General features: G+C 49.2%; 1 protein-coding gene across 3 annotated transcripts in view; it reads left to right on the top strand.

The window, feature by feature from the left end:
* The window catches only part of VPS53 (VPS53 subunit of GARP complex), a 133,256-nt gene extending 123,977 nt beyond the window's left edge, over positions 1 to 9,279 (top strand). For all 3 annotated transcript variants that reach the window (XM_045837337.1, XM_045837338.1, XM_045837339.1), the window contains 3 exons: positions 3,728 to 3,865; positions 5,708 to 5,812; positions 6,311 to 9,279. In XM_045837337.1, the coding sequence (XP_045693293.1) occupies positions 3,728 to 3,865; positions 5,708 to 5,812; positions 6,311 to 6,481 (414 nt within the window). In that variant the 3' untranslated portion in view covers positions 6,482 to 9,279. The remainder of the gene's footprint in view (positions 1 to 3,727; positions 3,866 to 5,707; positions 5,813 to 6,310) is intronic.
* Positions 9,280 to 14,184: the final 4,905 nt, after the last annotated feature.

The raw sequence follows: 14,184 nt of genomic DNA, 5'->3' as shown, positions 1-14,184 counted from the left end.
GGGACAATGCTCTAACCAACCGAGCTACCCGGCCAGAGTGGAAGATTTTTCTCTTGACATTGGGAATAAAACAATATGTCTCTTGTCACCATTTCTGTCCCATATTGCCCTGAAGTACCAGTCAGAACAATAAGGCAAAAAATAAAATGTTTTTATAGAAATAAAATGTATACAGATTAGAAAGGAAGAGACAACGCTGTCATTTTTAACAGAGAACATGCTCTCTTCTGGTCGGTGCTTTCCCTTCCTCCCAACAAAGTCGAGCACTGACTGCTCTGCCCTCTGTGCCTGGGTTGAGGGGGACGGGGCACGGCTGCACCTCGGTGCGCCCTCCCGTCATCTTGAACTGCCTGCTCTGCACCACCTTACCAAAGAAATCCGCAGCACATACATAGTTCTTTACCTTCTAGCAGTGTACCTGTGTCTTACCTGCTCAAGGTGTTCATCTCTACAGATACTCACAGCGGCCCCCCAAGAACAGGAAGAACACTAAGAAGTAAACCCCTTGGAGCTTTCCATTGCTGGGTGATGCTCGCCTTTCCCAGGCGTAGCATGCCGGCCGGCCCTGGGCCCCAGCAGCTCTGTAATAACATGAGCCACAACACTCCAGAAATTATCACTGAGGCTCAGACACATTTGGCTGATGGCCCCGTCTTGCCCATGCCTCGGGCCCACGGAGGGGAACTATTAGCTGTTTTCAAAGAGGGAGACCAGCAGATTTTCATGATCAGTGGGGCCTTTCACCTTCACCTCCTACAGGCAGCTGCTCAGTCTGTCAGGCTGGCTCCCGCCCTTTGGGACTATGTTGCTTTTTGTAAAACCTAAGACCGAGGTTTCCATGTCTTCAGCTGTCCGGTGTGGACAGAGTCTTACTGACTGGGCAAGGATTGAAAATGTCACATCGAAAGATATGGTAGACCGTAGGAAATTATGTCTCGTTCATTCATAACTCTTTCTGTCACTTAAACCTATATAATTGTTTATGTATATACTATATCTCTGGGGAGTAGAGTGTATAGAAAAAATAGGAAGTATTCCCATATGTTTTAAAATATAATCATTGATTTTCTTCCCTACCAACAAATAATAGTAAGACATGACTTTGATTTTGACAAGAACGTGCAAATTTGCTACATGGAAGATAAAGTTGAATCCTTACCAGGCCTCAAATAACATATTTTTAAAAAAAAGAAAAAAGAAATATTCCCAGTTAATAACAGTAGAGAAAATAATGTCAAGCATACCAGCTCACCACTCAGTCAGATCTTAACATGCTCCCACATTTGCTTCAAATCTTTTCTATGTGAAGTGAATCATTGCAGTTACTGCTGAGGCCCCCGGGGACCCTGTCCTGCCGGTTCCCCCCCTCCACGCCCAGAGGAACTACTGTTCTGATTTTGAGCTTTATCATTCCCATATGTGTTTCAATATGTTCAAATGATTTGTTTTGATATGTTATGAATGATTCAGAAATGATATATGATTTTGTTTTACTTATTTTTGAACTTTATAAAAATGGTATTATACATATCATTTCCCCCATATGCTTTCTGTTGCCCAACATAATGTTTTTTGAGACTTATCCATATCAATATATGCCGTTTGAGTTCATTCAGTTTAACTTCAGTATCATGTTCCATTGCATTTGTTTATCCATTCTACCATCGATGACCCTGTAGGTTGTTTCGGTCTTGCTTTTACAAACAGTGAATGCAGGAAATATTTTCTAACATGGGCAAGAATGTATCTAAAGGATATGAGTGCTGTGTTGTGGGTTATGCACCTCTTCAGATATATATGAATCTGATTATATATATATTATATGTATGTATAATATATATATAATATATATCTGATACAGTATTGATTATATATACTAAACACATATATGTATAAATTCATGTATATATTGAATTTCCTCCTAAGGGCTTTTAATTTATACTCTCAGCATAAGTATGAATTTTATTATACCATATCCATGCCAATACTTGGTATTACCAACCTTTTTACTTTTGCCTACCTTAGGAGTATGAAATGATATACAATTGTGGTTTTAATTTGCATTTATTGGATTACTAATAAGGTTAACCATCATTTCACATGCCTGTGAGCACATGAGTTTCTGTTTTTGTGGAATTGCCTATTCAGATCTCTGCCCCAGTACTTTTGTTGCCGCTGCTGTTGGGTTTTCCGGTCTTCTGTGCATCTGTCGAAATCCGTGTGTGTTCTGCATATCGTTCCTTTGCCGGCGTGGCAGATACTCTCTCCCGGTTTGTGCCTTTTTACTCTGTTTTTGTGTCTTTTGATATGGACTTATTTTTAATTAGGTTTTTCCATCTTTCCTGTGTTTCACGTTCTTCTCTACCCATAAGTAATAAAAAATAATCGCTGTTCTTAAAGCTTTTCTTTTTTATATCTAGAGTTTGAGCTGCCTGGAATTCAGCACACTTACTCCTCTGAGGCACGTGCGGGGTGGCCTCCGGGGAAGCACAGCGGGCATTCCCGGTGGGCTCTGGGGCGCTCTCCAGTGCCGAGCTCCGTGGAGGGCCCTCGGGCGGTCTCCGCTCGTCTCCCCTCCGTGTGCCTGGGTGCCTTTCTCTGAGAGCCACGGCCTTTTCAAAAACAAAAACTAGGAAAGTAAGGATTTTCCTCTCCGGAGACCTAGAAAAATCCAAATGCCCTAGAACTTTCCTTGTCTACAGTGAAATGACCTACCGAATTCAGGCCATTGGCCACATTACTACATGAAATTATTCTTTCCTTAGTGTAGCTCCCTCACCATTTTTTAAATTGAGGATGTATTATTACTTTTATCTATAAAATGGGACCAATAAATACCGACAGGCCAGAGTCCTTTAAAGACTAAATGAGATGAAACATTCCCAGCCTCACTCCTGGCAGTTGGTGGGTGGTCAGGAAAGTTGATATCCTTCCAAATAATTTGCATTAAGCAGAACAACAACAGGAAAAGGCAGATTGTGCTAAGAGACTCATGTTTAAATTTGGTTTAATCTCCCACGTCTTCACTAGCGTTCAGGGAAATTCAAAATACGGCAATACTGAGTACTGTGTTTGCCTATTGAACCAGCAGGGTTTTTCTGTTTCCAGTGCCAGTGAGGCCACAGCCAGCATCACCGGCAGGTGTAGGTGGGCACATTTCACTTGGAAAGTAGCTCAAGATATGTGTCAAGGGCCTCAACCGTGTCCTTATCCTCTGATCTGTCCCAAAGACTCCACCTAAGGAAATAGCACTGGTAGACCTAGAATTGTGTGTATAAAGCTGTTCAGCATTCATTATTTACAATAATAAAAACATAGAGAGAAATCAGAGGATAATGGTTAAATATGTTGAAGTTGTACACACACGTACACACAGAGTTCTGTGTAGACTTTACAAGTCATGAGAATTTAAAAGACTGCCAAGGTGGAAAACTAGAATTCAAAAATTTCATATATTAAGTGGAACAGGTCATAAAACTATGTACAGTAGAATTCTAGGGGGGGTTTTATACACACACTGACTGTTAGGCATTATACCACATTTACTATGGCTTCTTGTTATTTTTTTTCCTGGGTAATGGGAATTATAACTAACATTTATTTTCCAAATTTCCTCCAACGAGAATGTCATACATTTAAAATCAGGAAAATGTTATTAGTCAGTATGGGTATACCAGGTGCTGTGTCTGTAGGAAGTGGCTAGTAACGTTCCGCTTTGCTCCCGCAGCTGCTGCTGGACACCCATTCCCTGAAGATGGTCCTGCTCGACCTGCCTTCCATTGGCTCACAGGTGGTGAGGAAAGCACCTGCCAGTTACACTAAGATTGTCGTGAAAGGCATGACCCGGGCGGAGATGATCCTCAAGGTGGGGCTCGAGTCTTCGCTGGGGCTTCTGTTAAAGGGGGCTGGTCGCCTGGTCACTTATTCCAAAGAGGACTAGTTTTGAAATGACAGATCAGGGCCTGCCCCCTTCAGTCCCAAAGGTCTGTCCACACTCTCTGGCAGGACCAGATTTTGGCCTTGTCGGGCATTGTTGAAAATCATGGACAGTTCTTTGGGGGTCAGTGAATCTTCCTGACAAATGAATTCTTCATTGTAATAGGATTCTCTTGTAATAAGATTTGGCCAAAGCTGGAAGTTTGGTGGGGTTGTCTCTGCGACTCAGTGTCTAAGTCAGGGGTCTCTCTGCTTCTCAGCGGCATTTCTAGCCCACCTGGCAGTTACTCCCTCCACATAAGCCCCTTGGGCTTTCCAAACTCTGCAGCCTTACAGGAACTCCAAACAGATGTTCCAGTAACTGACTCTAATCAGCGAATGGGTTTTCTAAAGCCCCATTTAACCAAACATTATACGTGGGGTGATATTGCAAACGTCTGAAGCATTAAGCACCTGCATCTGATTTTCACCTGTGCTTGCTGAGAAGCAAGGGGGCCTCTTTGGGAGAAAATAGAGGACAAATGGAACTATCATGAAAGCGCTAAACATCCAGGGTCCACAGGCCCGTCAGGTGTCTCTCCCAAACAGAATGACTCTGCTGGTAGCAGGAGGAAAGACTAGGCATGTGACCTGAGACAGGTGGGCCCAGGTAAAGGTCCCGCACAGACCAGGAGCTCGTGGCCTGAGGACACCGGAAGCAGCCTGGTAATCCACCTCCTCTGCAGCTGGTCTCCTCACCAGGGAGGAGGGCAGAGTTGGGGGATTATCTGCACAGAATTTTTTCTTTCTTTTTTTTAACTTTTCACAAATAGTGTATATTTTCTCCATGTTTCCTAAGTATAATATTCCCCTTAGTGAATTTGTACCTTAGGTACAAATATTTATGAAATAATTAACACCAGTGTTCCCAGATTAGCGTGATAGCAAACACGTGCTGAAACCATCTTGATTTTATTTCCAGACAGAAAAGTAATCTTGAGTATATTTGAATTGCTCAGAAAGAAAGTCATTAAAGTTCCATGTTTATTTAAAAAATGTGACTTCATCTTTGTTTCATGAATTTTGTACTTTGAAATGGGAGAATGACATTTAGACATTTCTGCAGAGGATTTCTGAGTGAACCACTCCTTGCCACTCTGAGTTACATGCTCAGGAATTCAAAACAAAACCAGCCTGCGGAGGAAGAAAGGCAGACACTGCATTTCAAACGCAAATGGAAATGAGTGCAAGGAGTGTGAGGCCGTTCCTTTCCTTCTGCTTCTGTATTACTTGGGTGTAGTTAAGTGAAGTTCCAGAAGTCTTGAAAAGAGTGAGGCAGTTGTGGGGTTTTTGTTTTTGACAAAAATCTACTTAAATCATTGCCTTTTGCTGCCCAGTCCTCGGGAACAAGGATACGTTGAGACACAAGAAACAGGTGCCACAAAACCTCGATGTGTCTCAGACAGGAGCCCCTCTGACACAGTGTCAGACGGTCCTGATCTTCTAAAACCACCTGGGACCCCCACCCCAGCCCTCAGAATGAGAATCTTCAGAGGAGGGACTTAGGAGTCTGCGCCTAAAAAGCAGTCCAGGTGACAGTGATGACAGCAAATTTAGGAAACTCTGCTCCTGCTCTGAGGGAGTGTCGGGAGGGAAGAGGCCGTCTGTGTCTGAGCCAGCTGCCACTCGAGGACGCCCCGCTCGGTGGGCGGTGGGTGGGCGGCCTGCGGGCGAGGCTGGCCCTGCAGCCAGGAGCTTTCCTTGAGAGCCTGCTCCCATCTCCCCCTTACAGGTGGTGATGGCCCCTCATGAGCCCTCGGTGGTATTTGTTGACAACTACATCAAACTCCTTTCGGACTGCAACACGGAAACCTTCCAGAAGATACTGGACATGAAGGTTAATTCAGCATCTCGTTTAGTCCCCAGCTCCGCCTTCTCACTCTCACTCTCAGCAGTTCCTAACTGGGGGGGTGGGATATGGGCCCCGGGGAGCTTTCTCAAGGTGCAGGAGCCCAGCCTGTGCTGCAGTCTTCTGAGAAGGCTGGGGGTGGGGGGGCGTGAACTCTCGGATTACTACCTCCCCCCCCCCACCCCGCCCAGCGAAAACCACTGCTCAGTGGGAGGAATGGAATGAAGAGTCTTACCTTCCCCACCCCATTTACCTGTGCTTTCTTCCCTCTCCAACCCTGCTTTCTCTCCTACCCTATTTCCTGTTTTTCTTCCTCTGCTTCTCTCCCAGGCTACTGCCCAGGGCCTGTAACTCCCCTTGAAGAAAGTGTTCATCCTCAGCCCAGATTAATTGTGCTGTTTGCAGGTCCTCAGCTCAGAGCAGCCAGGTGCTGCCCTTGCCCCTGGGGCCAGACTTCTCAGAGTGCTCTTTCTCTCCTCACCGCAGGGGCTGAAGCGCAGCGAGCAGAGCAGCATGCTGGAACTCTTCCGCCAGAGGCTCCCCACCCCGCCCTCGGGGCCCGAAGGCTCCAGCTCTCTGTCTCTCTTGGCTCCCACTCCGGAACAGGAATCATCCCGCATCCGCAAACTGGAGAAGCTAATTAAAAAGAGACTGTAGGAGCACTGGCCAGCAGCCCTCAGCGCCCAGCCTCCTGGAAGCCCTCACCTCTCCTGTGCTGACCCTGATGCTCAGATTGTGGATCTTGACACTTCCCGGAACAGTGGATTTTCAGTGTGCCTCCCCCACACCATGTCTTAATCCCTGCGCTAATCGGAGAGGCCAAGTTAAGGGCCCAGTTACAAAAAGGCAGTTTCGACGTCCTCTCGTTCCTGTAGCAGAGGTAGCACTGGGTGAGAGGACACTGTTGTATGGGGCTGCTGTCAGCTGGTCCAGTTGTCACTGACTCTGTCACCTCCCTCCCTCTGCTGTCACACCCCCTGGCCTGTGGCCCTCTTCCCTACCATGCGCCTGTCCGGGCAGCGTGGGTAACCAAGCCTGGATCTCGCCCTCCCTCCGTCTGCCGCTGTTTGAGGCTGGCTCTCAGGGCCCCAGTCACAGGGCCAGGAAACCAGCCTTCCTTTGTGAGGGAAATGGAAGCAGGGACACTCTGCCCAGTGAATCCCAGTGCTGGTACATATTTTGTTTCTGGTCCTTTTCAACTTGGCCAAGTTGCCCCTGTATTCTCATTTCTCATGAGTCTCCAGTGCACCCTGTCTGTATACCCGAGGGAAGACTTTCTCTGTGTCTCCCACGCAGGACCGAATGTGTGAGGCCTGGGAAGAAGGTGCCGTCTGTGCCGCGCTCCCGGCCAGGGCGTGGGGCGGCCCCACATCTGCCTGGGGGAGAGGGTTCTGAGCTTGGCACGCGCAGTGCGTGACGTGAGAAGGCTATTTTCTCCCATTTTGCTCCTGACTTCTAGGGGAGGGATTGCCTTCTGTGTGGGGAAACCAGGAGGTTTTCCTAGAAAAATGTTTCTAGGCTTTCTCCCCAGACAAAGCTCAAGGACAGCCCAGGGAGCCTCTCCCCTCTGGTGCACTCCCTAGCCGTCCACTTTCAAACCCAAAGTCCTTTGCAGAAGTATCTGAAAGCAGCAAAGGAGGTGCGGTGCCACAGTGACATTACTTTATCACTAATGAAAAAGAAGCGAGCCCCATGGGTCCTCAGGAACAGAACGCCGGCCATACAAACTCAGAGTAGGCACAGCCCAGAAGGCCCCCTGGCCCGGCTGGCCGGCCCACCGTGGCTCCGGCCCACCGCGGGCTCCGGGGCAGCACGGCTGTGGGGGAGGCACCGGCCTCTCGGAGGGAGCCGGTCAGTCCTCACGCACCGCCCCACGTCGGGAGGGCGGGTCACAGAATTGCCTGGCTCACCTGGTTCCCTGGAAACCAAGCCTCCGGCAGCTGCCTGTGGCCTCGAGGTGACTGGCAACTTCAGCATTTGCTCAGGAATTGTGAACAGTTTGTTGGCCCGGTAGGGCGAGGGCGGAGATTTTTACAGAGAACGCCTCAGGATAAAACTGGGGCACCACATAGCACTCAGCGCAGTGAAATTCCCTAAACATTCGTGAAAGTTGTGACAGCGATACAGTAGGAAACTTCAGGGTTGGGAAATCTGACCAGAAACTGACCATTGCTCCCCTTCCTGTCGTCCTGCTATTAGCTCCGCAGCCCCCCTGTCCCTGTCCATCAGCCTGTCCCCCAGACTCCGCCCACCGGCCCCGGCCATCCTCCTGGGCTCCGTTTCTCCATCGGCCTCCAGCCTAGTGCTGGTCCGCCTGACTCACGTGCTGAGCATCTCGGACTCGAGAACACCAAGAAGAAAATAAGTGGTGGAAGAAAGAGGTGTAGCCTTTAGCTGAGCTCAATTAGGGAAAGACGGCTAAGGAGGAAAAGTGCAGGCAGGGTGGGGAGGGGGTGCAGAGAGCCCGGCAGCTCAGCAGGTGGGCTTCACTGTGCCCGCGGCCTCAGGTGAAGTTACAGACCCAGAGCCGGTTCTTCCCGCTTGTGCAGGAAGGGGCAGTGGGCCTGACTCCGAAGGGCACAGTCACCTCAGCCATCAGTCACAGCCCCGGGAAGCCGGTGGGCCGCCGCACCTGGTTCTCGTCACTCCCGGTGTCTGCAGACCCGCACTCTTTCTTGGTGGTTTGTAGGAGTCATTTTCTGGGCGTCTCCATAATGGCATTGAGATGTCAGCCCTGTTTTCTGCAAGTTGGTGGTCAGCGCCAAGGAGGTTGCTCTCTCGATTTGTTCCAGCGTCAGTAATCGAGGTGTCAGCACGTGTCCGAGGGAGTCATGTGTTGAACCTCTTATGAGGGGGTCTGAGTGCTCCTGTGTGCCCTGCAGGAGCCGAGGGCCTGCATCAGGACCACCTGGGGATCTGGGCAGAGACTGGTGCCTGGAGAGTCTCCGTTTCTGGAGGGGTCCTGGCATGGAGGGTTCCTTTGGTGATTTAACGTTTACTCCTTATTAAGAACCATTGCAATAGAGAGAAGTTTGCCTTATTGAACGGTTCCTGTAGCACATTTTCATAAATGTGTATTTTTTCTGGCGCTCTAAGCAAGTGAAAGTACTGTGCAATTGAACTGTGCCCAACGTGGTAAAGATTCTTTGCTGATAGACAGCAGCCTTCAGTTTGAACTTGTGTTGATAGTAGGGATGAAGCCAGAGAATGGGCTGTCCTCCCACTCGTTAGGATTCTCCTTGTTTTGGCGAGCCAACCCCCAAAAGAAGTTTTATTTATTACTGTCACTTTGAAATAACATGTAAAGGAGCAGACATTGACAAAAACGGTAGCTAATGACTCTGTTATTAAGCTAAACTTAGATATTGTTCATTCCTCTGAGTGTCTGTAGCCCTTAACGAAAAGTTTGAAGTCACTTTATGTGGTGAGAATAAATACTGGTAATTTACAATTGACAACAAGTTCACTGCTGCTTTTATTATGAACAGACTTCCTGAGAGCTGGCCGAGGGTGCCCGGGCTGGAGAGAGTTCTGTTTGGATCGTCACAGGGAACCACAGAGAACAGGGTGTTTTGACCTCCTAATTCAGTTCTGGCGTTGAGGCTCATTGCCACCACTCCTCCCTCTCTTGAAGAACAAAGAACCTACAACCTGCCCACCACCCAGAAAAGGGCGCCTCGGCGAGTCCTCAGCACAGACCCGCCAGGACTGAGCAGACTGCCAGAGACCAGTGAGACAGTGACGGGCAGGCGGGGCGCGCGAGCAGGCCCGAGGCCGCTGCCCCGTGCCCGCAGTGGCACACCGGCCAGGGGAAACGCCCGCAGCCCACAGCTGGAAGTGCCGTCCCTCTCCCTAGGAGGAGAAATCTCCAAAATAACGAGCTTGCTTGAGGGGGAACCAAGTGTTTCACACTTCTTGTCCAGTCCGAGTGAGATTGCTAAAAATAAAATGATGAGAACTACATCAGGCCATTTAATGCCTCGGGAATGGGGGCACATGGGAAGCGGGCACGCGGGAAGAGTGCTGCTGGATTTTATCCAGTAAATAAAACCCCCGGTCTCGCTCTAGTAGGTATCAGAACAGATAGCCTCCCGGACCCTCAGAGTTCTCTGGGCTCTGTGCCTCTGGGAGGTATCCGTTTCCTTAAAGAGATTGCTTTTTCGTGTAAATAGCTTTCATTGTCCCCATCTGGAAGTAATTTCTTGGTGCATATTGGAGCATGAAATACTACAGTTAATTAAAGCATTACTGGGTGTCGTTTGCTAGGATGTATTTCCTTACTGCTGACAGAAAACACAGTGGACCATATAGGAAAGAATTAGCGAGCCTGTGAGCCTCGGGCTCCCCTCCACCCAGGCGTCTGTCCTTCTCCTCGGCGACGCCGTGCCACCCGAGGGGGCAGTGCCCAGCTCAGACTGTGGCGTTTGTTCCTCACGAGGTCCCGGCAGGCCCGCTGCAGTGGAAGCCCTCTCTGAATATGTGTAGAGTGCTGCTGCTGCTTTGGAAACCTTCTTGCGCCCTGAATTTCTCGCCTGTTTACTTTCCCTTCTCCACCTCACGGTTCCGATCACAGCCTGCTTTCCCGTGTGACCACCTAAGGGATTTCTCTCCTGCAGCAGTAAGTTAATCCTGTTTCCTTAATAACTGGGTGGGCATTCTGCAATGAACTCTTCGGGAAGTCTGATGGCTCTTCCAGCAGTGGAAAACGTGCTTCAGCACTGCCATTAGGTCGGCTTCGAGATCATTCACCAGTCTCCACCCTTGGTTTTCACCAGCTCCCCACTTCAGTAGGGTGGGCAGGGACCCATGTGGTGAGAAAAGAAACACTTCCATGTAATCCACTGAGAAGAGCAGTACAAGATGATTTTCCTGCGAGGTTTTCTTCCTCACCCATGTAACCGGGTGCAAGCAGTGGGAGAAGAAGAATGTGTCCGTCTGAAACAAAAGCAGCCTAGGATTCGAGACTTCTGAAGAGCTCCTGGTGTCCAGGTCTGGTGGCAGCACTTGGCTGTTGGGCGAGCCCTTGGCCTTGAGGCTCAGTTTTATCTGTGACAGGGGATTCTAACCAACAGGGCTGTGAAGGCCCCACAAGGCTGGGTTGTATGCACATGCTCTGTGCGGCAGTGTAGGACGTGATAAGTTCATGGTCATTCGCCGTGACCAGACAGGCTGGTATACAACACCAGGCCGCCAGAGGGCGGCCTCTTTCCTGGGGGGGCCTGAACAGAACACCCAGGTGACGACGTACCTGCTGCTGTGTGCGGGCCGTGTCCTCAGCAGGCATCTCGATAACCAGTCTTTGCCTTTTTAGAACGTGATTGTGATACCAATGTATCCAAGAGTTTTAAAAGACTCTCCATCCTCTATTCCTCTTGCCCCAGAAGCTGCTATTTCCATAACATTTAGGGATAAACTTGTGGGTCAGGCTCTGAGAGGAGAGCGTCCTCCCTCCTAGTGGGGCTGGCTGGCCTACACATCGTGGAAAATGGGGCATGTTTCCTCTGAATGCAAATTAGGAGGGTTGCTGGAGACTGCCTTCCAAAAAAAACTCTTTCTAATATGGTATCCACAGACCAGACTTCCAAGTGGCCGTTCCTGGCAGGGACAAAATTCTTGACTGCACCCTTTTTTTTTTTTTCATCTACACTGCCCAAAAAATTCTAAGCAAGATTTTCTTGGGACAGGCTGGGAAGCCTGAGGTTCACCAGCTATTTTGGATAACTTTGCAGTTGACGTTCAGAGAAGATTCAAGCTTTCCTAAGGCTGGCAGACTCCCCATAATCAGCGGGAAAGGACTCATCTGGCTCTTCCAATCTTCTTTGGGTTGGTGATGCAGAGCAAGCTGGGCGCTGGAGTGACGTTCAAGTGAAAACTGCTAATGCTTTGTCCCCTAGGAATGTCTGTCACTTCATCTGTGGGCTCCGGTAGCTTCTGCTCAATAAGTAAATGGAATTCGCACAAGTGCCAGCCTCCTCCTGTTTTGGGGTAATTTTGCAACAAGTGAGACATTAACATCAGCTTCTCAACAAACCTCTCTCGACTTCTGGAGCTAAGAAAAGTATTTGCAAAGTGGACTGCAACTTTCAGGGGGCACCAGATGCAATGGTGAGAAACTTAAGCTTCTTCCGCTTGTTGGTTTTGTGCTGATGGAAAAGGAAGGCACTTCTCGAAGAGGGGATGCGTACTCTCTAGCTGCTAGACAGACCGCATTCCAAGAATTCGTTACAAGCGAGGGACTCTGATTGGGCTACTAGAGCAGCCACTGAAGAGCTTCAGCAGGCAAATGGGAAAAATACCAAATGTTGCCTAAAGAAAGCATGAGTTCACACGCAGAGACACTCCCACAACCCCCTACGCCCGCCTGTCACATCACTTTGCACTGCTCTTACAGGATCCCAAGTGTTGGCTGGCTCTGTTGTCAGAGGGCCCTGATGGCAGTCAAGGTCAAGTTGGTTTAGCCCTGGGCCTTAGGTGCTGCCCAGTGACTGTCCAGCATGCAGAAAATTAATATCTTCGATCAAGAGGGGGGCTGAGAGGTCTGAGTCAGTCAGGGCTATCTGTGCACCTTGGGGGTACAGGAGGGGGAGGGGGAGGACACTAGTGCGGATATTTATTGCCTCTTAGAAGCATTGTGATATCTCAGCAGATAAAAACCCCTGTCGAGTAGGTATGAGTAGCTCCATTTCGTAGATATGGACCCGGAGGCCTGGAGGGCCAACGACACGCCCGGAGCTCTGGGGCTCCCGAGTGGCTGGGCCAGGGTTTGGCTCAGGCCTGGCTCTTCGCACTGTACCAGCGGTTTTCAAATGTAGGCGACACTGCGTTGCAGAGACTGACAGAAATATTGTATTTATTTTATGAGTTCGAATATCTTTCAAAGTAAATCAGTAAGCACACTGTAGCTATTTCAGTAAGTACAAAGCATTTTATTTAACATTTTATTTTTTAAAGGTTTTATTTATTTATTTTAGAGAGAGGAGAAGGGAGGGAGAAAGAGAGTGAAACATCCATCGGTCGCCTCCCTCATGCGCCCTGACCGGGGGCCCGGCGACCCCTCACTTCGTGGGAGGACAGCAAACTGAGCCCCACGGGTCGGCAGCAGAAAACATTTTAAATGAGAACGCTGTGGAGGAGAATTTACATATTTTCAATCTCCAGCATCCAAGTTATTTCCGTGTCTTACTCTGGTTACATAGAATACAGAAGTCATGATTTAATTCAGCTGAGAATTTGTAAATAGCTTTTGTTTTCTTTTGTTTTTAAACAGCCTTTCCTTCAAGTCCAGATACTCTTCAGTCACACGGATGTGACAAGGACCCTCTGCTGCGAGGCTGCCGTGGACCCCACGGCCCGGGCAGCACACGTAACACACAGAGGGTCTTTCCCATCTTACACGTTTGATGCCTGTCATGTTATTACAGTTGTGAATGTCCAGTTTTCAGAATAAGTTTAAAATATGCATTCTTAAAGGGAAGTTAGAATCAAACTTTCATGGAGCTCTTTCACCCACTGAAACACCTCTAAACACCTCTGAAGAATTCCAGTCTCCGGAAAAGTCCGAGTGGAAGGCGCTGCCTCGGTAACAGCGTATGGCGCGTGGTTTTCTGAACGAGAGGTTTGGTAGAGCCCCTTGTGGACAGGAAGGAGCGCTATTTCATCGATGTTCACCACCCTCTCAGCAACACACCTGCACGGTCGGCCACCTCCTGCTCCAGCAGCCCCGAGGGCCACCTCCTGCGCTGGTCCTAGCTGCCTTTCGGAAGAACAGAAAGCAAGGAGCCTGCCCCAACCCCGTGCAGGGCAGCTGTGTTCTAAGGACGAAACAGTGCAACTGAACTGGCAGAGGGTGCTTGGGCAACATTTGAAAGGAAGCCCATCCTGCTTCCAAAACCCTCACAAGCCCTAACTCAAACCTGTGGGCTTGTACGTCTGTATGCAATGCCTCCCAACCTTTCATCCCTGGAAGGTGAAAATTGTAACATTTGTATTCCCATGGCCTCTCACTTGGGCAAATCAGTTGTAGAGGCTGGTCCAGCCAGAGGCCATGGGCCTGGGGACTGTGGCTGCTCCAGGGCACCCCCTACCTCCCACAGCCCCAGGGCTCAGGGATCCATGTGGGCATCTGCTGGGCACAATGGCAGCAGCCCAGCTCTCTAGGTGGGAAGCTCTGTGCTGCAGCATCCACATTGCGTGGTATTTTGGTTTATTTGCTTTTTGGAACTTAAGTCAGATTCCCTCATTCCAGCGATGGGAAAATGAGGCCAAGTTTCCATCACTTGCAGACTGGTCACTATGAGAAATGACTGGCACCCTGGCTGGTGTGGCTCAGTGGATTGAGCACTGGCCTGCGAACCAGAGGG

The sequence above is a fragment of the Phyllostomus hastatus genome, unplaced genomic scaffold (genome assembly GCF_019186645.2).
Source record: "Phyllostomus hastatus isolate PE091 unplaced genomic scaffold, TTU_PhHast_1.1 phas_contig_210, whole genome shotgun sequence".
In the NCBI taxonomy this organism is placed as follows: domain Eukaryota; kingdom Metazoa; phylum Chordata; class Mammalia; order Chiroptera; family Phyllostomidae; genus Phyllostomus; species Phyllostomus hastatus.
Note: the sequence above shows the minus strand (reverse complement) of the source record. Positions and strands in the feature narration are given on the sequence as shown.